Consider the following 27,033-nt stretch of genomic DNA (forward strand, 5'->3'; position numbering starts at 1 on the left):
TTCAGGTCATCTCTAAGTCTTTGCTAGGTAAAGCCTCGCCTTATCTATATTTCACCTGTCACACCAAAGCCAATTCCTACTTTGGCCGCCTTTCCTTCCAGTTCTCTGCTGCCAATGACTGGAACGAATTGCGAAAATCACTGAAGCTGGAGACTCATATCTCCCTCAATAACTTTAAGCATCAGCTGTCAGAGCAGCTTACAGATCATTGCACCTGTACATAGCCCATCTGTAAATAGCCCATCCAACTACCTCATCCCCATATTGTTATTTATGTTTTTTGCTCCTTTGCACCACAGTATCTCTACTTGCACATTCATCTTCTGCACATCTATCACTCCAGTGTTTAATTGCTAAATTGTAATTATTTTGCTACTATGGCCTATTTATTGCCTTTACCTCCCTAATCTTACCTCATTTGCACACACTGTATATAGACTTTCCTATTGTGTTATTGACTGTACGTTTGTTTATCCAATGTGTAACTCTGTGTTGTTGTTTGTGTCGCACTGCTTTGCTTTATCTTGGCCAGGTCGCGGTTGTAAATGAGAACTTGTTTTAAATAATAAATAAAAACTCAACCGCTTGTATTTAGGAAGGGCTATAGGACTATCTATCACCACAGATGGTTATGTATCTATCTGGCCTTCCTCCTGTATTTAAACAGAATAAGCAGTGGACTGGAGTACAGCTGCAGTCTAAAAATAAGAGTTACTGCTGTGTGGCTGGCTGGCTAACCATGTGGATGGTGTAGAAATATATTATTGGCATCTACATAATGATTGCCAGGACAAGCATTAAAATGATCTGCCAGGACAAGCATTAAAAGGATCTGCCAGGACAAGCATTAAAATGATCTGCCAGGACAAGCATTAAAAGGATCTGCCAGGACAAGCATTAAAAGGATCTGCCAGGACAAGCATTAAAAGGATCTGCCAGGACAAGCATTAAAAGGATCTGCCAGGACAAGCATTAAAATGGTCTGCCAGGACAAGCATTAAAAGGATCTGCCAGGACAAGCATTAAAAGGATCTGCCAGGACAAACATGAATGTCTAGATAACTGTGTTGTTGTTGTGCAGTAATATGGATGAAAAAAAGCCTTGGTCACCAGTCATCATGAGGACTCCAGTCACTATGTTCATGTTTCCATCTCTGGTTGTGTCAGACACTACAAGGCTGAAACCAGAGGTGTTTGTGGCCAGCCGGCTGCAATCAGAAAGCCCAGTAAGTCCCATTAGATAACAGTGCTTTCCTTTCAGAGTAAAAGTAACAGCTTGTTCCTCTCCTCCCTGTCTGTCCGTCTGTCCAGGATGCGTCCCAAATATAAAGTATTCCCTATATATAGTGCACTACTTTTGAGCAAGGGCCCTTTTCATCTTACCTCTCCCAGGTATATGAGTGTCCTTTCTCAGGATTTAGACTTGGGAACACCCTTTAAATGCTTGTTAAACCTACGGGGTACGCTGACTGAGGCTTGGGGTATAGATAGTGACACATTTTATGTGGTTGGCCCCATAGGTTCGATTTTACTGTATTCATTTGTTCAATGCCAGAACAGACAGCTATTTGGTTATGTTGTGCTCATTAATAGTGTCTTTCACTGTTTCTGGACACCTTTGGTAGACCTTGTAAAATAACATTCTGTTGTTAAAGAGGTAATAATGGTATATTGTTCTCCGACACCCAGCATGTGATCTACTGTGTGTGGCTGACATTCGCTATGCCATGTCGTGTCCTTAAGGGAGTCTGTCTATTATCCTCTGCCCATGTGCCTTGTTTAGCTCATAGTCAACTATGCAAACACGGAGTAATTGACACATCAGGCAAGAGATCCTCGCAATCAAACAATAACATCAATCACTCCAAACAGTAATTATGACGACAATCTTCACACCTGACTGCAGTTTATTGGTCACAGACAGCTTAGGGCATAAATATGTTTCCAATGCTTAAATGAACACTCTGCATTATAACATCTATTCATTCTGTTCACAGCAGGCTTTATGTGACCTGTGGGAAGCATTTGAAGTGCCCTCTAGTAAAGCACTAGCGCCTAGCTTACAGTGATGTTATGTACGTATGGCATTTTATTCCTGTGCATCATGCCCCCCTTAGATAGACTTGTAAAAGCGCTGCCGTGGGGAGAGAGTATGCAGATGGCTACACACTTGGGGCTTTCATTGCTCACTGAGACAGCCCTATTAACCAACTGAAACTCTTTCCTCTCACCCTTGGTAATAGAAACTCAGACTACAGCTACAGAACATAGCCTAACTGCCCTCATATTGCCCAGTAGAATCACTGGTTAGGTTATTCATGCCCTCTTGTGAGGATGGTCTGGTAAGAGCTTTGCACACACACACACACACACACACACACACACACACACACTCTACAGTAGCAAGTCCATCTGGGGCTTGAAACCATAGTAGCCCTCTGGTCTACAGTAAGGATTTTCTTAACAACTCAACGTGCTAGTCTAACACCTCTATAGAGTCGTATGCTAGTTGTGTTACCCTCCCTTCCAACAACTGTGTTCAATCCATATTCCATCATCTGAAAGGCACCATGGGAATGTTTACAGGCCCAGCTTATCTTTAATTTAGCCACCCTCACGCACACATACTTGCAAGGAACACACACACACACACACACACACACACACACACACACACACACACACACACACACACACACACACAATGACTCAGTGTGCCTGCTAGGCTAGAAGCCTCCCTCCCTCCTCTCCTCTCACTGGGAGAAGTTAAGGCATTAGTTATTCCACTGACCTAGCCACACTCAGGGTTAATCCAGGCTGCAGTGTCGAACAGGCTGAAAACTGCAAACTGACGACAGACGGACACACTCTGTCTCAGCTGGGTCCTGCATTAGGGCAGAGTAGTCTCATCAAACAGTCAGACATACCACACATTTCTATGAGAATTTGGTCAGGTCGCCCAAAAAGTGACATATTGCAGCTTTAACCAAAGCCTAAAAGACCACAGGCATTGAAGGAAGCGAAGGTAATTTCACTGCCTAAAAATAGTAAAGCCTCCTTTCAGTTTACTGCCTATTCTTAATAAACTGTTCTTAGTAAACTGATGGAGAGGATTGTGTTTGACCAAATACAATGCTATTTTTCAGCAAACAAGTTAACTACTGACTTTCAATATATACTTTTTTTACAATCACTTTGGCACTAATTTCGGAACCTTGATGTAATTTTTCAAAACTCTAGACACAAAACTCGCAACCAATGATCAAAATGCAAATTTTTCAAAACTCTTAACACTTTTTTCCCCCAATTGCTTGGATACAATACACATAAAGCTAAGATCATTTGTTCATTGAACTAAAATCACCTGTTCAAAATGACACAACATAACATCAAAGTATTACCATTTCAAAATGCAATTCACACATTACATCTGAAATGACTGTCTATTCATTTCATTACAATGATCTAACTATCAATCAATACAACTGCTCAAAATGATAAGTAACTGTTGTATTACTCTTAATTCATAGTTTTGTGGAAACTGACAAACAATATTCCATGTTTATATCAGAAAGTTTCAGGATAACGAGAACCATTGACACCAATTACCGTGGAACATAAACCAATTGGACTACATTATCTATGGATGTAATATTTCATCATCATTCTTTATCACTGTCTCTATGGTCCCATGTACTACTTTTCCAGACCATGTTTTCAGATTTAACATTACTGTACACCCCCCTGCCACTTTATTAGGGACACCTATCTAGTACTGGGTAGGACCCCCTTTTGCCTCCACAACAGCCTGAATTATTCACGGTGTTGTACGTTAAGAGATGCCCTTCTGCACACCACTGTTTTAAACAGCTGTTATTTGAGCATTTGTGGCCTTTCTGTTAGCTTGAATGAGTCTGGACATTCTCCTCTGACCTCTCTCATTAACAAGGTGTTTTTGCCCACAGAACTGCCGCTCACTGAATGTGTTTTGTTCATCGTACCATTCTCTGTAAACTCTAGAGACTGTAGTGCATAAAAATCCCAGGAAGGTAGCTGTTTCTGAGATGCTGGAATCACCATGTGTGACATTAACATTCATACCACGGTCAAAGTTGCTTAGATTACTCATCTTGCCTGTTCTAATGTTTGGTCGAACAACATCTAAAGCTCTCTACTCTATATACTCTATATATTGAGTTGCAGGCAGCCACATGATTCGCTGTTCGAATGTAACCTTCCTTGATGAGCTAAATCAGGTCTGCAGAGCTGATGGCATGACCTATGTCATTGTGTGGGATAATGTCAGGTTCCACCATGCTCAAATGGTGCAAGCATGGTTTCAGGCCCATCCACAATTTACCACCCATTTACCACCCTGTGCTTACCCCCAAACTCTCCTTTCCTTAACCCGATTGAGGAATTTTTCTCCACATGGAGATGGAAGGTATATGATAGGCGCCTTCACGAACAAGGCGCCCTTCTCCAGGCCACGGATGACGCATGCAATGACATCACGGCAGATCAGTGTCAGGCCTGGATTCACCATGCAATGACATCACAGCAGACCAGTGTCAGGCCTGGATTCGCCCAAAGATTCTTCCCAAGATGTTTGGCTAATGAAAACATCCATTGTGATCTAGATGAGAACCTGTGGGCCAAATCCACAAGACAGGGTTGAGGGAAATATGGAAGTACAGTAATCAATCTTTTGTTTTGCTTTTTACAGTAAGCCAGGTGAGGAACATTGCAGTGATGTTTTACAGTAAGCCAGGTGAGGAACACTGCAGTGATGTTTTACAGTAAGCCAGGTGAGGAACACTGCAGTGATGTTTTACAGTAAGCCAGGTGAGGAACACTGCAGTGATGTTTTACAGTAAGCCAGGTGAGGAACACTGCAGTGATGTTTTACAGTAAGCCAGGTGAGGAACACTGCAGTGATGTTTTACAGTAAGCCAGGTGAGGAACACTGCAGTGATGTTTTACAGTAAGCCAGGTGAGGAACACTGCAGTGATGTTTTACAGTAAGCCAGGTGAGGAACACTGCAGTGATGTTTTACAGTAAGCCAGGTGAGGAACCTGCTGTTGACCTTTAACTGTTTTTAATTTTTTTGTTGCTAATTATTTTTGCTTTGATTCAAAGAAACCTATGTTGTGATTTTATTGTATTTCATCAATAAATGTCATATTTTGTTCAATGATTCCACTGTGTCTGTAGTATTCTCTCTACTAGTCCTTTTACAGTGATGCATTTACGTGTAGTAGGATAATGAAACATGTATCACATATTTTGTACTACAATATTTAATGATTGTATGAACAACGACACAGTGAAACTATCGGTATCTTGTGTGTGGGTGATCTAAATGAATGTTCCTATGGTATTTCACGATAAATTAGTTATTTGAACCAATGATTCTGCAAGTGCAAGGTTTCTTTAACGATATGAATGCACAATGCAATGATTTCAACATTGGACAGCCTGTATTACAAGTGACGACCGTTTTGAGTTTTGTGTCTAGAGTTTTGAAAAATGACCACAATGTTCTGAAATTAGTGCAAAAGTGATTGTTAACAACTGTAATATGATCAATACAAGTGGATGCCAAAGATCCAACACTATTGGAATGCACTCTAGTTGGTTGAGTAATAACCGGGGTCATGTTACAGTCATTAGTCACAGTTAGAACCTCTTGAGAGGAAAGCTAGTTGCTAACCAGTCAAGTCACCCAGAAAATAGACCTCTCTGTTAACATCACACACATTATCAAGCTTTGCAGACATATGATCCATTATCAGTTGCCAGAGAGGAAGAAATCCACTCAGGGAATTCACGATGAGGCTAATGGTGACTTTAAAACAGTTAGATTTGAATGGCTGTGATAGGAGAAAACTGAGGATGGATCAACAACATTGTAGTTACTCCACAATACTAACCTAATTGACAGAGTGAAAAGAAATGAGCCCGTACACAATTAAAAATATTACAAAACATGTCCTGAATACAATGGGTTATGTTTGGGGCAAATCCAAAACAACAAATTACTGAGTACCACGCTCCATATTTTACAGCATAGATGCATCATGTTATGGGTATGCTTGTAATCATTATGTAGTTTTTCAGGACAAAAAAATAAACGGATTGGAACTACTATAAGCACAGGTAAAATCCTAGAGGAAAACCTGGTTCAGTTTGATTTCCACCAGACACGGGAAGATGAATTCACCTTTTAGCAGGGCAATAACCTAAAACACAAGGCCAAATCTACACTGGAGTTGCTTACCAAGAATACAGAGAATGTTCCTGAGTGGCTGAGTTACAGTTAAATCTGCTTGAAAATCTAGGGCAAGACTTGAAAATGGTTGCCTAGTATTGATCAACAACCAATTTGACAGAGCTTGAAGAATTTTGAAAAGAATAATATTGTACAATCCAGGTGTGCAAAGCTTTTAGAGATATACCCAGAAAGACAATAGGCAAGAGAGACACTCACAGTGCAAACTCACTCTGTCACTCCCCAGCCCTAAAATTAGATGCAACCCTACAAATGGTGTGTCAGTTGGGCCAACCCCATTTTTCCCTCTCCTCCAACCCCCACTCTTTTAGCAGTTCAGTTGTGCCAACCCCATCTTTCCCTCTCCTCCCACCCCCACTCCTTTAGCAGTTCAGTTGTGCCAACCCCAGTATTCCCACTCCCTTCCCATAGATTTTTTTGTAAGCTTTATTTATTCACACCAAAGAAAAGAAGTGAAAGGCATAACAGTGCAGATTGAAAACACGGGTAAAAACGGTGTGCTGGTGAGGTTGGAAGCCCAAAAGGGCTTATATGAAAACCACACCAAAAAAGTACAAAAAAATGTCAATCGTTTGTTCAATCAGTTAAACAAAGCATATTCATTATAATTGTACTTGATGTACTCAGTGTGTGTGTGTGTGCAAGTATGTGAGTGTGACAGTTAGGCTATATGGAGGCAGCCAGGCTACATACAGGCAGCCATGCTACATATAGTCAGCCAGGCTACATATAGTCAGCCAGGCTACATATAGTCAGCCAGGCTACATATAGTCAGCCAGGGCTACATATAGTCAGCCAGGCTACATATAGTCAGCCAGGCTACATATAGTCAGCCATGCTACATATAGTCAGCCAGGCTACATATAGTCAGCCATGCTACATATAGTCAGCCATGCTACATATAGTCAGCCATGCTACATATAGTCAGCCAGGCTACATATAGTCAGCCATGCTACATATAGGCAGCCATGCTACATATAGGCAGCCATGCTACATATAGTCAGCCATGCTACATATAGGCAGCCATGCTACATATAGTCAGCCATGCTACATATAGTCAGCCATGCTACATATAGTCAGACATGCTACACATAGGCAGCCAGGCTACATATAGTCAGCCAGGCTACATATAGTCAGTCAGGCTACATATAGTCAGCCATGCTACATATAGGCAGCCATGCTACATATAGTCAGCCATGCTACATATAGTCAGTCAGGCTACATATAGTCAGCCAGGCTACATATAGTCAGCCAGGCTACATAGTCAGCCATGCTACATATAGTCAGCCATGCTACATATAGTCAGCCATGCAAAAAGTGGAGAGGTGGAACCCTTTATTGGTGTTCTTTAATCCAACCGAGGATGGGAACTTTTTTTGAGTGGAACAGAGACAGCTGTCGTCATCATCAAGCCTGCTTAGACATAGCGGTCATGGGATTGGGAAGAAACAACTATACAGGATTCATAAAATGCTGAACTGTTAATGTGTTCACATTAAGAGTTCATGTGGTTAGAGTAGATGCTATTGGTCCACATGTCCGGGCCGTAATTGGAAATAAGAATGTGTTATTTATTGACCTACCTGGTAAAAAAAAAGGTTAAATAAACTAAAATTAATAAATGTGTTAGCAGTCTGATTTAAACAAAGAAACCCAAACCCAGAGAGCTCAGTTGAGAACGCAATTACACACACACACACACACACACACACACACACACACACACACACACACACACACACACACACACACACACACACACACACACACACACAGAGAAAGAGAGAGGTGCCTGAGAATCAAACTCCTGGGCAAACTGATGAAGTAGCTGTGTGTAAAGCCTAGGATATGTCCCAAATGGCACCCTATTACCTACAGTGCCTTCAGAAAATATTCACACCCTTGGACTTTTTCCACATTTTGTTGTGTTACAGCCTGAACTGAAAATTAATTAAATTGAGATTTTGTTTCACTGGCCTTCACACAATTCCCCAAAATGTCAAAGTGGAATTTGGCTTTTAGATTTTTTTACAAATTAATTTAAAAAAATGAAAAGCTGAAATGTCTTTAGTTAATAAGTTTTCAACCCCTTTGTTATGGCAAGCCAAAATAACTTCATCAAAGTATTTGTAAGGTCCCTCGAGCAGTGAATTTCAAACACAGATTCAACCACAAAGACCATGGAAGTTTTCCAATGCCTTGCAAAGAAGAGCACCTATTGGTAGATGGGTTAAAATAAAATAAGAAATGAGACAATAAATATCCCTTTGAGCATGGTGAAGTTATTAATTACACTTTGGATGGTGTATCAATACACCCAGTTCACAAAGATACAGGCGCCCTTCCTATCTCAGTTGCCAGAGAGGAAGGAAACCGCTCAGGGATTTCACTATTAGGCCAATGGTGACTTTAAAACAGCTACAGAGTTGAATGGCTGTGATAGATGAAAACTGAGGATGGATCAACAACATTGTAATTACTCCACAATATTAACCTAAATGACAGAGTGAAAAGAAGGAAGCCTACACAGAATACAAATATTCCAAAACATGCATCATGTTTGCAATATGGCACTAAAGTAAAACTGCAAAGAATGTATCTTTATGTCCTGAATACGAAGTGTTATGTTTGGGGCAAATCCAACACAACACATCCCTGAGTACCACTTCATATTTTCAAGCATGGTGGTGGCTGCATCATGTTATGAGCATGACGCAGCCATGCTCACCATACTACTCTATGAACATGTATTTTCCTTAATTGCAGTAGGTTGAGGCCCAGTGCTGTGGTCAAACCTCCAAACCTAAATAATGATCTATTTCACTATTGTTTAGCTACTGTTTACCTATTGTTTACCTATTGTTTAGCTACCTTTTACCTATTGTTTATCTATTGTTTATCTATTGTTTACCTATTGTTTACCTATTGTTTTCCTATTGTTTACTTACTGTTTACCTATAGTTTACCTATTGTTTAGCTACCTTTGACCTATTGTTTAGCTACTGTTTACCTATTGTTTACCTATTGTTTAGCTACCTTTTACCTATTGTTTAGCTACTGTTTCTCTATTGTTTACCTATTGTTTAGTTACTGTTTACCTATTGTTTACCTATTGTTTAGCTACCTTTTACCTATTGTTTAGCTATTTTTTAGCTACCTTTTACCTATTGTTTAGCTACCTTTTAGCTATTGTTTAGCTATTGTTTAGCTACCTTTTAGCTATTGTTTAGCTACCTTTTAGCTATTGTTTAGCTATTGTTTAGCTACTGCAGCAGTGTTGTACAATAAGTAAGTCTTACTCCCCTCTCTGTGTCCTCAGGTATGACTATGTGGAGGTGTTTAACGGCGGGGATGAGGAGGCTCCGACCCTGGGGAAGTTCTGTGGGAAGATAGCCCCCTCCCCCATCATCTCCAGCGGCAACGAGCTCCTAATCAAGTTTGTGTCCGACTACGAGTCTCCCGGTGCTGGATTCTCAGTGCGCTACGAGGTCTTCAAGACAGGTCAGCCTCTTTGGATACGGTGTTGAACCGTTTCTAAAGTATTTCTCACTATTATGTGTTATTACTTGTTTCACTCTGTTCAAATACAGACAAGGCTGAATCCTAACTTCCACCTAAGAGGAATTTTCACTTAGTCTCCCATTGCCGTCAATGCATGACTAAGGGCCAATTAGAATTTGCAGCTAAGAGGCTAAATCTTTTGTTCAAGGTCTTACAAGCTAAAGTTAAAGCTATTTCATCCTTTCCTATACAACTAGCGTCAGTACTGTGGGTCACCCTTGAAGCCAAATGAAGCCAAATGAACCCAGGGACCCTGAATGGCCCTCGGGGGGCAGGATGCAGGACAGGGAGAGTACTGTAAACATTCATATCAGCCTTTAAAGGAAGGAACCCCATTCCCATGTCCTTTATCCAATCCCTATTAGCCCGGCCAGTCTCTCTCTATCCAGCTGACTGAGAGCCAATCATAACAGATCTGATAAGGAAGGTACAACACACACTGACTCTCCTGAAAAGACTCATCTTGGAACCAATGGTGGCCAGGTTCATTGTAATGGCTGGAATGGAATGGAAAGGTATCAAACACATCCAACACATGTGTTTGATACCTTTCCATTCCATTCCAGTCATGACAATGAACCCATCTTCTGATTTCTTCCTCTATCAGTCATCACTGCTTGGAACCCATTACCTGGCTGTCTGAGTCTCTGCCTGTATCTCTCCCGTCCACGCCTGGTGCTTGTGGTTGTTACAGAATGGGGATGGATGCAGTAGGAGCAGGTTTCCTGTTGTTGCTAAGTCTTCCTGCTGAGTTGTTCCTGCTCCCGTTTGGCTCTAGAAGTGCTAGTGGGAGAAGCTGGGAATTTTCCACTGGAGCGGACAGACGGACGGAGGGAGGGAGGGACAGGTGCGGTAGCCTCAGGCTCATTTAGTTAATGGACAGTTTATCCTTGGAGGCTCAGGGGTGACCTGCACATTAGATGAATGCTCTGGCAAAGATAGGCTGAATCTGAATCTAGGACAGGGGTGTTGGGGGAGGGTGTTAGAGAGACGAACCCTATGGCACCCTATTCCCTATATAATGCACTGTTTTAAAAAAGTAGTAGTCAAAAGTAGTGCACTATAAATGGAATAGGGAACAATTTGGGATGCATTTAAGAAATAATCACACGTGTGTAAGTCCCCCTGAGACACCCACGAGGAGTGGGGTCACAGCCAGGATCACCATTGTCCAGCACCCCTGGAGGAATTAGGGTTAAGTGCCATGCTCAAGGGCACAGCAACAGATTTTTCACCTTGTCGGCTCCTGTATTTGAACCAGCGACCTTTCGGTTACTGGCCCAACACTCTAACCTCGAGGCTACCTGCCATATGTATGACTTAAAAATTGTGCCTGCATTGGCCTCTCCTCCCTCTACGGCTCTTCTCCCTCTACGGCTCTTCTCCCTCTACGGCTCTGCTCCCTCTACGGCTCTGCTCCCTCTAAGGCTCTTCTCCCTCTACGGCTCTCCTCCCTCTACGGCTCTGCTCCCTCTACGGCTCTTCTCCCTCTACGGCTCTTCTCCCTCTACGGCTCTGCTCCCTCTACGGCTCTGATCCCTGTACGGCTCTGCTCCCTCTACGGCTCTTCTCCCTCTACGGCTCTTCTCCCTCTACGGCTCTGCTCCCTGTACGGCTCTGCTCCCTCTACGGCTCTGCTCCCTCTACGGCTCTGCTCCCTCTACGGCTCTTCTCCCTCTACGGCTCTTCTCCCTCTACGGCTCTGCTCCCTCTACGGCTCTGCTCCCTCTACGGCTCTGCTCCCTCTACGGCTCTTCTCCCTCTACGGCTCTTCTCCCTCTACGGCTCTTCTCCCTCTACGGCTCTGCTCCCTGTACGGCTCTGCTCCCTCTACGGCTCTGCTCCCTGTACGGCTCTGCTCCCTCTACGGCTCTGCTCCCTCTACGGCTCTGCTCCCTCTACGGCTCTGCTCCCTCTACGGCTCTGCTCCCTCTACGGCTCTGCTCCCTCTACGGCTCTGCTCCCTGTACGGCTCTGCTCCCTCTACGGCTCTGCTCCCTCTACGGCTCTGCTCCCTCTACGGCTCTGCTCCCTCTACGGCTCTGCTCCCTCTACGGCTCTGCTCCCTCTACGGCTCTGCTCCCTCTACGGCTCTGCTCCCTCTACGGCTCTGCTCCCTCTACGGCTCTGCTCCCTCTATGGCTCTGCTCCCTCTATGGAACCTCTATGGCTCTGTTCCCTCTACGGCTCTGCTCCCTCTACGGCTCTGCTCCCTCTACGGCTCTGTTCCCTCTATGGAACCTCTATGGCTCTGCTCCCTCTATGGAACCTCTATGGCTCTGCTCCCTCTATGGAACCTCTACGGCTCTGCTCCCTCTACGGCTCTGCTCCCTCTACGGCTCTGCTCCCTCTACGGCTCTGCTCCCTCTATGGCTCTGCTCCCTCTACGGCTCTGCTCCCTCTACGGCTCTGCTCCCTCTACGGCTCTGCTCCCTCTACGGCTCTGCTCCCTCTACGGCTCTGCTCCCTCTATGGCTCTGCTCCCTCTACGGCTCTGCTCCATCTACAGCTCTATTCCTTCTACGGCTCTGCTCCCTCTATGGAACCTCTATGGCTCTGCTCCCTCTATGGAACCTCTATGGCTCTGTTCCCTCTATGGAACCTCTATGGCTCTGCTCCCTCTATGGAACCTCTATGGCTCTGTTCCCTCTATGGAACCTCTATGGCTCTGTTCCCTCTACGGCTCTGTTCCATCTACGGCTCTATTCCCTCTACGGCCCTGTTCCTTCTATGGCTCTGCTCCCTCTACGGCTCTGCTCCCTCTACGGCTCTGCTCCCTCTATGGCTCTGCTCCCTCTATGGCTCTGCTCCTTCTATGGCTCTGTTCCCTCTATGGCTCTGCTCCCTCTATGGCTCTGCTCCCTCTATGGCTCTGCTCCCTCTATGGCTCTGTTCCCTCTATGGAACATCTATGGCTCTGCTCCCTCTATGGCTCTGTTCCCTCTATGGAACATATATGGCTCTTCTCCCTCTATGGCTCTGTTCCCTCTATTGCTCTGCTCCCTCTACGGAATATCCATGGCTCTGTTCCCGCTTTGGCTCTGTTCCCTCTATGGCTCTGTTCCCTCTATGGCTCTGTTCCCTCTATGGCTCTGCTCTCTCTATGGCTCTGCTCCCTCTATGGCTCTGCTCCCTCTATGGCTCTGCTCCCTCTATGGCTCTGTTCCCTCTATGGCTCTGTTCCCTCTATGGAACCTCTATGGTTCTGTTCCCTCTATGGAACATCTATGGCTCTGCTCCCTCTATGGCTCTGTTCCCTCTATGGAACATCTATGGCTCTGCTCCCTCTATGGCTCTGTTCCCTCTATGGAACATATATGGCTCTTCTCCCTCTATGGCTCTGTTCCCTCTATTGCTCTGCTCCCTCTACGGAATATCCATGGCTCTGTTCCCGCTTTGGCTCTGTTCCCTCTATGGCTCTGTTCCCTCTATGGCTCTGCTCTCTCTATGGCTCTGCTCCCTCTATGGCTCTGCTCCCTCTATGGCTCTGCTCCCTCTATGGCTCTGCTCCCTCTATGGCTCTGCTCCCTCTATGGCTCTGTTCCCTCTATGGCTCTGTTCCCTCTATGGAACCTCTATGGCTCTGTTCCCTCTACGGCTCTGTTCCCTCTATGGCTCTGTTCCCTCTATGGCTCTGCTCCCTCTATGGCTCTGTTCCCTCTATGGAACCTCTATGGCTCTGTTCTCCCTATGGAACCTCTATGGCTCTGTTCTCTCTATGGAACCTCTATGGCTCTGTTCCCTCTATGGCTCTGCTCTCTCTATGGCTCTGCTCCCTCTATGGCTCTGCTCCCTCTATGGCTCTGCTCCCTATATGGCTCTGTTCCCTCTATGGAACCTCTATGGCTCTGTTCTCTCTATGGAACCTCTATGGCTCTGTTCTCTCTATGGAACCTCTATGGCTCTGTTCTCTCTATGGAACCTCTATGGCTCTGCTCCCTGTATGGAACCTCTATGGCTCTGCTCCCTCTATGGCTCTGTTCCCTCTATGGAACCTCTATGGCTCTGTTCTCTCTATGGAACCTCTATGGCTCTGTTCTCTCTATGGAACCTCTATGGCTCTGTTCTCTCTATGGAACCTCTATGGCTCTGCTCCCTGTATGGCTCTGTTCCCTCTATTGCTCTGCTCCCTCTACGGAATATCCATGGCTCTGTTCCCGCTTTGGCTCTGTTCCCTCTATGGCTCTGTTCCCTCTATGGCTCTGTTCCCTCTATGGCTCTGCTCTCTCTATGGCTCTGCTCCCTCTATGGCTCTGCTCCCTCTATGGCTCTGCTCCCTCTATGGCTCTGTTCCCTCTATGGCTCTGTTCCCTCTATGGAACCTCTATGGTTCTGTTCCCTCTATGGAACATCTATGGCTCTGCTCCCTCTATGGCTCTGTTCCCTCTATGGAACATCTATGGCTCTGCTCCCTCTATGGCTCTGTTCCCTCTATGGAACATATATGGCTCTTCTCCCTCTATGGCTCTGTTCCCTCTATTGCTCTGCTCCCTCTACGGAATATCCATGGCTCTGTTCCCGCTTTGGCTCTGTTCCCTCTATGGCTCTGTTCCCTCTATGGCTCTGCTCTCTCTATGGCTCTGCTCCCTCTATGGCTCTGCTCCCTCTATGGCTCTGCTCCCTCTATGGCTCTGCTCCCTCTATGGCTCTGCTCCCTCTATGGCTCTGTTCCCTCTATGGCTCTGTTCCCTCTATGGAACCTCTATGGCTCTGTTCCCTCTACGGCTCTGTTCCCTCTATGGCTCTGTTCCCTCTATGGCTCTGCTCCCTCTATGGCTCTGTTCCCTCTATGGAACCTCTATGGCTCTGTTCTCCCTATGGAACCTCTATGGCTCTGTTCTCTCTATGGAACCTCTATGGCTCTGTTCCCTCTATGGCTCTGCTCTCTCTATGGCTCTGCTCCCTCTATGGCTCTGCTCCCTCTATGGCTCTGCTCCCTATATGGCTCTGTTCCCTCTATGGAACCTCTATGGCTCTGTTCTCTCTATGGAACCTCTATGGCTCTGTTCTCTCTATGGAACCTCTATGGCTCTGTTCTCTCTATGGAACCTCTATGGCTCTGCTCCCTGTATGGAACCTCTATGGCTCTGCTCCCTCTATGGCTCTGTTCCCTCTATGGAACCTCTATGGCTCTGTTCTCTCTATGGAACCTCTATGGCTCTGTTCTCTCTATGGAACCTCTATGGCTCTGTTCTCTCTATGGAACCTCTATGGCTCTGCTCCCTGTATGGAACCTCTATGGCTCTGTTCCCTCTATGGAACCTTTATGGCTCTGCTCCCTCTATGGCTCTGTTCCCTCTATGGAACCTATATGGCTCTGTTCCCTCTATGGAACCTCTATGGCTCTGTTCCCTCTATGGCTCTGCTCCCTCTATGGCTCTGTTCCCTCTATGGCTCTGCTCCCTCTATGGCTCTGTTCCCTCTATGGAACCTCTATGACTCTGCTCCCTCTGTGGCTCTATTCCCTCTATGGAACATCTATGGCTCTGTTCCCTCTATGGCTCTGTTCCCTCTATGGAACATCTATGGCTCTGTTCCCTCTATGGAACCTCTATGGCTCTGTTCCCTCTATGGAACCTCTATGGCTCTGCTCCCTCTGTGGCTCTGTTCCCTCTATGGAACATATATGGCTCTGTCCCTCTATGGCTCTGCTCCCTATATGGTACCTCTATGGCTCTGTTCCCATTTAGGAAGTGTAATATACTGTGACAAGCCAAGCTACGACTCTGGCTATAGGTCTATCTTTACGACGAGAGAAAAGTGACACTGGAAATTGTCATAAACTGCTCTCATGATGAAGACAAGCACCATTTGTGTTAAAGATAGTGTATCGTCAGGGTGACTGATGAATGTGGTTGTGTCCCAAATGGCACCCTATTCTCTCCATTGCGCACTACTTTTGATCTGAGCCCTATAGGCCCCCAGTCAAAAGAAGTGCACTCAATTGGGAATAGGGTGCCATTTGGACTGCAGAACGATTGGAACACATCCGGCCGCCATATCCAGAGCTCCTCCCCTCATTGACCACATAATACGCACCAGTGGTCTTATAAATGATACACACTGGGTGTTCCACAGAACCATGAGTCTATATCTGTCTAGGCCTCTCCTCTCACTATTGTTTCACTGACATTCCTCAAACCAAAAACACATGTCTGGTGGTTTTGAAAGACGGACATTTTTCCAGGACCACATCAAACTGTGGCTTAGACAGGGAAAGTTCTCCGTCCAAGTGGGTGGAGTTTGGCAGGAGGTTAGTTGATAGACACAAAGTACAGGCAAGATCACACACTCTCTCTCTCTTTCTCTCTCACAGACACTCTCTCTCACACCAGCTGAGCCAGATCAAAACCTGCCGCCTCTCCTCTGCCATTCATCATGTCACCCATATAATGACGCCACCTGTGTGAACATCAAGTGAGAGGAACCCTTACTCTTCTCTGTTATGTTGCATGCTCTCATGTATCAGAGGTCACATCTGGCACGGCAACACGAGAGACACATCTCTCTCCTGTGGGTCAGTGACCCACATCAACACTGTGTGCGTCTGTCATCTCATCTTCTCTACATCAGTCAACATTACAACAGTAACCTGGGCTTGCACATGTTATTTTATGACAGTCGACTGACTCCCTGACTTTTGGACTGTGAACTGTGTCTGTCATCATAGGCATCTTTGTGTAGACAAACTCTGTTGTGTCGAACGTCTTGTACATCAGTTGTAGAACTTGAATGTGTAAAATGCCATAATGTGTACAATGCCAAGCAAGAGTGACTTTATCTCCTCAAAGCGGTTTGTTGGGGTGGAGTGGGGGTGAGCGGTTAGTTGGGGTGGAGTGGAGGTGAGCAGTTTGTTGGGGTGGAGTGGGGGTGAGCAGTTTGTTGGGGTGGAGTGGGGGTGAACAGTTTGTTGGGGTGGAGTGGAGGTGAGCGGTTTGTTGGGGTGGAGTGGAGGTGAGCAGTTTGTTGGAGTGGAGTGGAGGTGAGCAGTTTGTTGGGGTGGAGTGGAGGTGAGCAGTTTGTTGGAGTGGAGGTGAGCAGTTTGTTGGGGTGGAGTGGAGGTGAGCAGTTTGTTGGAGTGGAGGTGAGCAGTTTGTTGGGGTGGAGTGGGGGTGAGCAGTTTGTTGGGGTGGAGTGGAGGTGAGCAGTTTGTTGGGGTGGAGTGGAGGTGAGCAGTTTGTTGGGGTGGAGTGGGGGTGAGCAGTTTGTTGGGGTGGAGTGGCGGTGAGCAGTTTGTTGGGGTGGAGTGGCGGTGAGCAGTTTGTTGGGATGGAGTGGAGGTGAGAAGTTTGTTGAGGTGGAGTGGAGGTGAGCGGTTTGTTGGGGTGGAGTGGAGGTGAGCAGTTTGTTGGGGTGGAGTGGAGGGGAGCAGTTTGTTGGAGTGGAGGTGAGCAGTTTGTTGGGGTGGAGTGGAGGTGAGCAGTTTGTTGGGGTGGAGTGGGGGTGAGCAGTTTGTTGGGGTGGAGTGGGGGTGAGCAGTTTGTTGGGGTGGAGTGGGGGTGAGCGGTTTGTTGGGGTGGAGTGGAGGTGAGCAGTTTGTTGGGGTGGAGTGGAGGTGAGCAGTTTGTTGGAGTGGAGGTGAGCAGTTTGTTGGGGTGGAGTGGAGGTGAGCAGTTTGTTGGAGTGGAGGTGAGCAGTTTGTTGGGGTGGAGTGGGGGTGAGCAGTTTGTTGGGGTGGAGTTGCGGTGAGCAGTTTGTTGGGGTGGAGTTGAGCAGTTTGTTGGAGTGGAGGTGAGCAGTTTGTTGGGGTGGAGTGGAGGTGCGCAGTTTGTTGGGGTGGAGTGGGGGTGATCAGTTTGTTGGGGTGGAGTGGAGGTGAGCAGTTTGTTGGGGTGGAGTGGGGGTGAGCGGTTTGTTGGGGTGGAGTGGAGGTGAGCAGTTTGTTGGGGTGGAGTGGAGGTGAGCAGTTTGTTGGAGTGGAGGTGAGCAGTTTGTTGGGGTGGAGTGGAGGTGAGCAGTTTGTTGGAGTGGAGGTGAGCAGTTTGTTGGGGTGGAGTGGGGGTGAGCAGTTTGTTGGGGTGGAGTGGCGGTGAGCAGTTTGTTGGGGTGGAGTTGAGCAGTTTGTTGGAGTGGAGGTGAGCAGTTTGTTGGGGTGGAGTGGAGGTGAGCAGTTTGTTGGAGTGGAGGTGAGCAGTTTGTTGGGGTGGAGTGGAGGTGAGCAGTTTGTTGGGGTGGAGTGGAGGTGATCAGTTTGTTGGGGTGGAGTGGAAGTGAGCGGTTTGTTGGGGTGGAGTGGAGGTGAGCAGTTTGTTGGGGTGGAGTTGAGCAGTTTGTTGGAGTGGAGATGAGCAGTTTGTTGGGGTGGAGTGGAGGTGAGCAGTTTGTTGGAGTGGAGGTGAGCAGTTTGTTGGGGTGGAGTGGGGGTGAGCGGTTTGTTGGGGTGGAGTGGGGGTGAGCGGTTTGTTGGGGTGGAGTGGGGGTGAGCGGTTTGTTGGGGGTGGAGTGGGGGTGAGCAGTTTGTTGGGGGTGGAGTGGAGTGGCGGTGAGCGGTTTGTTGGGGTGGAGTGGAGTGGGGGTGAGCGGTTTGTTGCGGTGGAGTGGAGTGGGGGTGAGCGGTTTGTTGGGTTGGAGTGGGGGTGAGCGGTTTGTTTGGGTGGAGTGGGGGTGAGCGGTTTGTTGGGGTGGAGTGGGGGTGAGCGGTTTGTTGGGGTGGAGGTGAGCGGTTTGTTGGGGTGGAGTCGAGGTGAGCAGTTTGTTGGGGTGGAGTTGAGTGGCAGTGAGCGGTTTGTTGGGGTGGAGTGGAGTGGGGGTGAGCGGTTTATTGGGGTGGAATGGAGTGGGGGTGAGTGATTTGTTGGGGTGGAGTGGTTTGTTGGGGTGAGTGGTTTGTTGGGGTGGAGTGGAGTGGGGGTGAGCGGTTTGTTGGGGTGGAGTGGGAGTGAGTGGTTTGTTGGGGTGGAGTGGAGTGGCGGTGAGCGTTTTGTTGGGGTGGAGTGGAGTGGGGGTGAGCGGTTTGTTGGGGTGGTGTGGAGTGGGTGTGAGCGGTTTGTTGGGGTGGAGTCGGGGTGAGCGGTTTGTTGGGTTGGAGTGGGGGTGAGTGGTTTGTTGTGGTGGAGTGGGGGTGAGCGGTTTGTTGGGGTGGAGTGGAATGGGGGTGAGCGGTTTGTTGGGGTGGAGTGGAGTGGCGGTGAGCGGTTTGTTGGGGTGGAGTGGAGTGGCGGTGAGCGGTTTGTTGCGGTGGAGTGGAGTGGGGGTGAGCGGTTTGTTGGGTTGGAGTGGGGGTGAGCGGTTTGTTTGGGTGGAGTGGGGGTGAGCGGTTTGTTGGGGTGGAGTGGGGGTGAGTGGTTTGTTGGGATGGAGGTGAGCGGTTTGTTGGGGTGGAGGTGAGCGGTTTGTTGGGGTGGAGTGGAGGTGAGCAGTTTGTTGGAGTGGAGGTGAGCAGTTTGTTGGGGTGGAGTGGGGTTGAGCGGTTTGTTGGGGTGGAGTGGGCGTGAGCGGTTTGTTGGGGTGGAGTGGGGGTGAGCGGTTTGTTGGGGTGGAGTGGGGGTGAGCGGTTTGTTGGGGGTGGAGTGGGGGTGAGCGGTTTGTTGGGGGTGGAGTGGAGTGGCGGTGAGCGGTTTGTTGGGGTGGGGGTGAGCGGTTTGTTGCGGTGGAGTGGAGTGGGGGTGAGCGGTTTGTTGGGTTGGAGTGGGGGTGAGCGGTTTGTTGGGGTGGAGTGGGGGTGAGCGGTTTGTTGGGGTGGAGTGGGGTTGAGCGGTTTGTTGGGGTGGAGGTGAGCGGTTTGTTGGGGTGGAGTCGAGGTGAGCAGTTTGTTGGGGTGGAGTGGGGGTGAGCAGTTTGTTGGGGTGGAGTGGGGGTGAGCAGTTTGTTGGGGTGGAGTGGGGGTGAGCAGTTTGTTGGGATGGAGTTGAGTGGCGGTGAGCGGTTTGTTGGCGTGGAGTGGAGTGGGGGTGAGCGGTTTATTGGGGTGGAATGGAGTGGGGGTGAGTGGTTTGTTGGGGTGGAGTGGTTTGTTGGGGTGAGTGGTTTGTTGGGGTGGAGTGGAGTGGGGGTGAGCGGTTTGTTGGCGTGGAGTGAGTGGTTTGTTGGGGTGGAGTGGAGTGGGGGTGAGCGGTTTGTTGGGGTGGTGTGGAGTGGATGTGAGCGGTTTGTTGGGGTGGAGTCGGGGTGAGCGGTTTGTTGGGTTGGAGTGGGGGTGAGTGGTTTGTTGTGGTGGAGTGGGGGTGAGCGGTTTGTTGGGGTGGAGTGGAATGGGGGTGAGCGGTTTGTTGGGGTGGAGTGGAGTGGCGGTGAGTGGTTTGTTGGGGTGGAGTGGAGTGGCGGTGAGCGGTTTGTTGCGGTGGAGTGGAGTGGGGGTGAGCGGTTTGTTGGGTTGGAGTGGGGGTGAGCGGTTTGTTTGGGTGGAGTGGGGGTGAGCGGTTTGTTGGGGTGGAGTGGGGGTGAGCGGTTTGTTGGGGTGGAGGTGAGCGGTTTGTTGGGGTGGAGTCGAGGTGAGCAGTTTGTTGGGGTGGAGTGAGGTTGAGCAGTTTGTTGGGGTGGAGTGGGGGTGAGCAGTTTGTTGGGGTGGAGTGGGGGTGAGCAGTTTGTTGGGGTGGAGTTGAGTGGCGGTGAGCGGTTTGTTGGGGTGGAGTGGAGTGGGGGTGAGCGGTTTGTTGGGGTGGAATGGAGTGGGGGTGAGTGGTTTGTTGGGGTGGAGTGGTTTGTTGGGGTGAGTGGTTTGTTGGGGTGGAGTGGAGTGGGGGTGAGCGGTTTGTTGGGGTGGAGTGGGAGTGAGTGGTTTGTTGGGGTGGAGTGGAGTGGCGGTGAGCGTTTTGTTGGGGTGGAGTGGAGTGGGGTTGAGCGGTTTGTTGGGGTGGTGTGGAGTGGATGTGAGCGGTTTGTTGGGGTGGAGTCGAGGTGAGCGGTTTGTTGGGTTGGAGTGGGGGTGAGTGGTTTGTTGTGGTGGAGTGGGGGTGAGCGGTTTGTTGGGGTGGAGTGGAATGGGGTTGAGTGGTTTGTTGGGGTGGAGTGGAGTGGCGGTGAGCGGTTTGTTGGGGTGGAGTGGAGTGGCGGTGAGCGGTTTGTTGGGGTGGAGTGGAGTGGGGGTGAGCGGTTTGTTGCGGTGGAGTGGAGTGGGGGTGAGCGGTTTGTTGGGGTGGAGTGGAGTGGGGGTGAGCGGTTTGTTGGGGTGGAGTGGGGTGAGCGGTTTGTTGGGTTGGAGTTTAGGTGAGCGGTTTGTTGGGGTGGAGTGGAGGTGAGCGGTTTGTTGGGGTGGAGTCAAGGTGAGCAGTTTGTTGGGGTGGAGTGGAGGTGAGCAGTTTGTTGGGGTGGAGTGGTTTGTTGGGGTGAGTGGTTTGTTGGGGTGGAGTGGAGTGGGGGTGAGCGGTTTGTTGGGGTGGAGTGGAGTGGGGTGGAGTGGAGTGGATGTGAGCGGTTTGTTGGGGTGGAGTGGGGGTGAGGTGGTAGGGGCAAGGGGTTTGTGGGGGTGAGAGGTGTGTTGGGGTGAGGTGGTGGGTGTGAGGGGTTTGTAGGGGTGAGGTGCTAGGGGTGTGTGGTTTGTTGGGGTGAGGTGGAGTGGTGGTGAGAGGTTTATTGGAGTGAGGTGGAGTGGGGGTGAGGGGTTTGTTGGGGAGAGGTAGAGTGGGGGTGAGGGGTTTGTTGGAGTGAGGTGGAGTGGGGGTGAGGGGTTTGTTGGAGTGAGGTGGAGTGGGGGTGAGGGGTTTGTCGGGCCACAAAGTCTCCAAAAACAACCCAGGGTGTTTGTGTCTGACTGCAGCAGTCAGTAAATACCAGGCGCCCCCCAGTCAAAACACAGACAGAGCCAGCCAGTGGCACTGAAGGTGTGACCAATAGGAACAGGCTCAGTGGACACCTCAGTGGTAATTGAGTAAATGGACTCAGGAACCCATGAACCCCTGCTAACAATGGTTTATATAAATCCAAGTGACAGCATTGTAGTTATGTCAACATATTGCTTGCTTTCAGATCCTCAACTGCTGTATGATCAGTGTTACAGACAAATACAGTGATTATGGTGATAAATAACAGCATTAATACATTTAATACAAACATAAAGCCACAAAACTACAGCCATGGACCCAAATATTATATGTCAGAACAGGATAAAGACATGCAAAGTTTCACATACAATGCATATTTTTTTCCATCTTCTCATCAGGACCTGAGTGTTCTAGAAACTTCACCTCGTCTAAGGGCGTTATAAAGACACCAGGCTTCCCTGACAAGTACCCCAACAACCTGGACTGTACCTTCATGATCATCGCCCCCAAAATGTCAGAGATCGTGGTGGACTTTGACACGTTCGACATGGAGCCTGACACCACCCCTCCACCCGGGGCACTGTGTCGCTACGACTGGTTGGAGATCTGGGATGGGTTCCCTGCAGGTGAGAGTGTGACCCAACCAAATCATGAGAAAATATCATTACTTGACACACTAGAAAGAATTAACAAAAAAAACAGAGCAAACCAGACTGCTCTTTGTCCCTAAACAAAGAGTATACGGTGGCAGAATACATGATCACTGTGACTGACTTAAACTGAAGGAAATCTTTGACTATGTACAGACTCAGTCAGCATAGCCTTGCTATTGAGAAAGGCCGCTGTAGGCAGACCTGGCTCCCAAGAGAAGACAGGCTATGTGCACACTGCCCACAAAATGAAGTGGAAACTGAGCTGCACTTCCTAACCTCCTTTAAAATATATATATATATATATATTTGACCTTTATTTAACCAGGTAGGCCAGTTGAGAACAAGTTCTCATTTACAACTGCGACCTGGCCAAGATAAAGCAAAGCAGTGTGACAAAAACAACAACACAGAGTTACACATGGGATAAACAGACATACAGTCAATAACACAATAGAAAAGTCCATATACAGTGTGTAGAAATGAAGTAGGATAAGGGGGTTAAGGCAATAAATAGGCCATAGTGGTGAAATAATTACAATGTTGCAATTAAACATCCTGCCAAATGTATGACCATATTAGAGAAACATATTTCCCTCAGATTACATAGATACACAAAGAATTTGAAAACAAACCCAATTTTGATAAACTCCCATATCTATTGGGTGAAATTCCAGTGTGCCATCACAGCAGCAAGATTTGTGACATGTTGCCACAAGAAAAGGGCAACCAGTGTAAAATACAACCCATGTTTATGTTTATTTATTTTCCCTTTTGTACTTTAAATATTTGCACATAATATGACATTTGTAATGTCTTTATTCTTTTGGAATTTTTGTGAGTGTAATGTTTACTGTTCATTTTTATTGTTGATTTCACTTTTGTTTATTATCTAGTTCACTTGCTTTGGCAATGTTAACATGTGTTTCCATGCCAATAAAGCCCTTACATTGAAATTGAATTGAATTGAGAGAGAAAGAGGGAGAGTTGTTTCACCAGCCAGCAGCTCTGTTGTTTTTCATCCACCAGGCCACACAGATTGATTTAGCCCAGCACATTAAGGAGACAGGCATAACCTACACTATTCATTGTCTACAATGATGTTGTTTCAATGACCGCATTGCCCAGTCTCCATTGTTGTGTGATTGGGTCTGAGGAGAATGGGAGGAAATGTACATTGACAAGCATCAGAGGAGTGCCTGGCTGGGTACATTGCTTTGTCTGGCTCCCTGAGACTTCTTCCTCTATACAAGGGCCTTGCCAGGCTAGGGATGCGTCTCCAATGGCACCTTGTTCACTATTTAGTACACTACTTTTGACCAGATCGCAATGGGCCCTGCTCAAAAGTAGTTCACTTAATAGGGAATGGGGTGCCATTTGGGAAACAGCCCTATAGAAACACACAAGGACCAAACAATCACACACCTCACAGCTGGGTTAGTGCTGTAAACATGCCCGGCCGGCCATGTCTCTCAATAGACCTGTGTGTTTTCTGTCCTGGGTTCTGCCAAAGCTTTGTGTTCGAGGTGTGTACATGTTTGACATCTCAGATGGTAGGCGACACAATCTATTTGAAATGGAAACAAAAAGGGAAATGGGAGAAGCATCAGACAATTCTTGACACATAATTGGAGATGAGATATTTTTTCTTCTGTACCAGACCTGTTATACATTGGCTGTGAACACGTGTTAATGATAAACACTGTGAACGTGCCATAGTCTCTGCTACCTGTCACGTCTGTTTTTGACACAAGGTGTAAAGTCACAAACGAGGTGAGACCTGAGGTCATCGGAAAGTTCCAACCTGTTATCCTCTAATGGTTGTCACACGATCACGATAGAATGTTTTGTCAGATGACAGAGTGAAAGTTAGTGAAACATACAATGGAGGGAAGTTCATTCTAGAATATAGACTTTGTGCAGTAAATTAGGCTATTACTACAGATTATAAACTGGTTGGTTCGAGCCCTGAATGCTGATTGGCTGACAGCCGTGGTATATCAGACCGTATTTTCAAGTTTTCTACTCCGCTAGCCAGCACCTCGCCCAAATAGGTGTGCGTTTCTTTTTCTTCTATATCAGACCGTATACCACAAATATGAGAAAATATTTATTTTTACTGCTCTAATTACGTTATAAGACACTAGCAATAAGGCACCTTGCGGGTTTGTGGTATATGACTAATATACCACGGATAAGGGCTGTATCCATAAGAACAGCCCTTAGCCATAGTATATTGGCCATATACCATACCCCCTCGTGCCTTATTGCTTAATTGTAGAAAAACTGAATCAATCGCAACATGGGATATTGAAGGAAGTAATTGTGATGTTGTAGCTGTGATGGATTTACATTGCTCTCTCTCTTAATTTCTCTCTTTCTCTTTCTTTCTCTCTCCCACCCTCTCTCTCTCTCTCTTCATTTCTCTCTTTCTCTTTCTTTCTCCCCCCCTCTCTCTCCCCTCTCTCTCTCCCCTCTCTCTGTCTCCCCTCTCTCTCTCTCTTAATTTCTCTCTTTCTCTTTCTTTCTCTCTCCCCTCTCGCTCTCCCCCCCCCCTCTCTCCCCTCTCTCTCTCTCTTAATTTCTCTCTCTTTCTCTCTCTCTCCCCTCTCTCTCCCCCCTCTCTCTCTCTCTTAATTTCTCTCTCTCTTTCTTTCTCTCTCCCCTCTCTCTCTCTCCCCTCTCTCTCTCTCTCTTCATTTCTCTCTTTCTTTCTTTCTTTCTCTCCCCTCTCCCCTCTCTCTCCCCTTTCTCTCTCTCTCTTTCACCCCCTTCTCTCCTTCTCCCTATCCCAGTGGGACCCCACATTGGGCGGTACTGTGGTAACAGCAGTCCTGGCCGAGTCATCTCCTACACAGGGATCCTTTCTATGACCATCAACACAGACAACGCCATCGCCAGAGAGGGCTTCTCAGCCAACTACACTGTCAGAGAGAGGAGCCTACGACAGGGACCAGAGGGTTAGTATGACCTACTGCCTTACGGCCCAGGGTCGTTCTAGCCCAGGGCGTTCGTAAATTCTCTCTGGCCATCTACTCCGATTTCAGAGCGCTCTCGTCTCAGCGTGCCAGAGCACAGAATAACTGACAAATTTATGAACGCTCAACACGCATTGAATATGTCAGTAAATGTTCGCAAAAAATCATAATTCAATTGTTGCCAGCAGCACAGTTACAGTCACCAACTAGGTAACAGGAAAACAGCCTAACCAGCTCTGCTAGGGCGAGTAAAATGGTCTGGAATTAGCTAGCTAACTTTAGCCGGTTAGCTTGGTTGCTTGACTGCCATTGTGAGGTTAGAACGCTAGGATCAACTCTACCCCTTGGCCAGAGCGTCCAGTGTGCGCTCTGAATGCTCCGAGAGTGAAACACTCTGAATTTTACTAATGGGCAATCTGACAACGCTCTGAATTTACAAACACCCAGAGCGCACTCTGAGCACACACTGATGTGTGTGTGACTGACATAAGGTCTGTTTAGATGCCTCTCATACACACAGAGGCAGGATGGACTTACTCCCATCGCAGAGAATCCAAAACAGTCTCTGTTCTTTCTTCCATCTCTCTTCAGTGCTCTGCTAATTCTCTAATTTCTATTCATGCGTTTCCTTCACTTCCATTTGCTCAGCAGGCATTGACAGAACATCAAAATGTCCACATATCATTGCAATCCAAATGAAAGACCTTATCAGAGACTATTTCAACAGTTCATGCGATCAAAGTCACAGTATGGGGTGTTTCCGACTGTTATAGATAAGATAACGCCATCGGGGAAATAGTATAGTACTGATTTCTGAGAATTTTACATTCCACCAACCTTCCTCCCACGAAATGGAAAAAAGTATCTGAAGTTTTCCCAAAACAGTTTTAAGAACATTTAGGCACACACATTTCTACTACCAAACAGACTGATAGGGAGCTAATGCTGTGGAAAAGGCAATGTGATTGGGTTCACCATGGAGCCTTCATTTCAATCTGTCACGCTTAGCTGGAGGCCTGGTGACAAGACCAGTCATCACTCTGCTCTGTGTGGGTCCACTGTGAAAACACACAGCTAGCCAGCCACAGAGGGTGTGTGTGTGTATTTATGTGTGTGTGTGCGTTTCTACAGCCATCTGGGATAATTAGAGATTTTTCTAACACCAGCACTGCTCTTAACCATCCAGAGAAAGGCTATGTGGACAGATTTACAATCTGATGGGAGCCGTGTGAGTGTGCACACACAAACACAAACAAACAAACACTCGCACATACACACATTCCTTCAACCAGGGTCAGAGGGACAGGTCGCAAGGCCCTAAATCACTGTAGTCTGGGGGAATTTCAATGTGGAGTCTGTTTGTGATGTTTTTGTACAACCTCCTGATGAGTTTTGGTCATCCAACATGAACATGAACACCAACCACTGGTATTTTACAGCGGTAAAGAGTAAATAGAAATGGGACCCAGTCCCCCTCTGCTTGGCACTCAGCATTAAGGAGATTGAATTGGGGTTAAGGGTGCATGCATCAGGGCAGTGAACCTAACCTGAACCTGTGTCTGGAGAAAGGGTCACCAAACAGACACCAACAAAGACAGGCATTCGACGTACTACTCCGGGGGTGTTGAGAGTGAGGAATTTACAACCACGACTAATCAGAGGAATTTGGTACGCTCTAGCTTCTTACAAAATGTTCTGAATGGGTCATCTTTTAACATGTCCAGTTGAGATACACAATGCTCTGCTTTTCTTCTGAGCATTTCACTGTAAGGTCTACCTGTTGTATTTGTATTTCGATTTTGAGCAAGTAACTTTTAGTTTCCAGTAAAACACAGTTAATATCACATTACAC

General features: G+C 47.4%; 1 protein-coding gene across 2 annotated transcripts in view; it reads left to right on the forward strand.

Annotated features, from left to right (window-relative positions):
- Nucleotides 1–27,033, forward strand: part of LOC110508191 (neuropilin-1a) — a 68,582-nt gene that overhangs the window by 10,251 nt on the left and 31,298 nt on the right. For both annotated transcript variants that reach the window (XR_005040120.1, XM_036965890.1), the window contains exons 3-5: nucleotides 9,613–9,794; nucleotides 21,952–22,179; nucleotides 24,999–25,163. Coding sequence is in view for 1 of the 2 variants with exons in the window: in XM_036965890.1 (XP_036821785.1) it covers nucleotides 9,613–9,794; nucleotides 21,952–22,179; nucleotides 24,999–25,163 (575 nt within the window). In the remaining variant the exon portion in view is untranslated. The remainder of the gene's footprint in view (nucleotides 1–9,612; nucleotides 9,795–21,951; nucleotides 22,180–24,998; nucleotides 25,164–27,033) is intronic.

Source organism: Oncorhynchus mykiss, chromosome 28, assembly GCF_013265735.2.
Source record: "Oncorhynchus mykiss isolate Arlee chromosome 28, USDA_OmykA_1.1, whole genome shotgun sequence".
Lineage (NCBI taxonomy): Eukaryota > Metazoa > Chordata > Actinopteri > Salmoniformes > Salmonidae > Oncorhynchus > Oncorhynchus mykiss.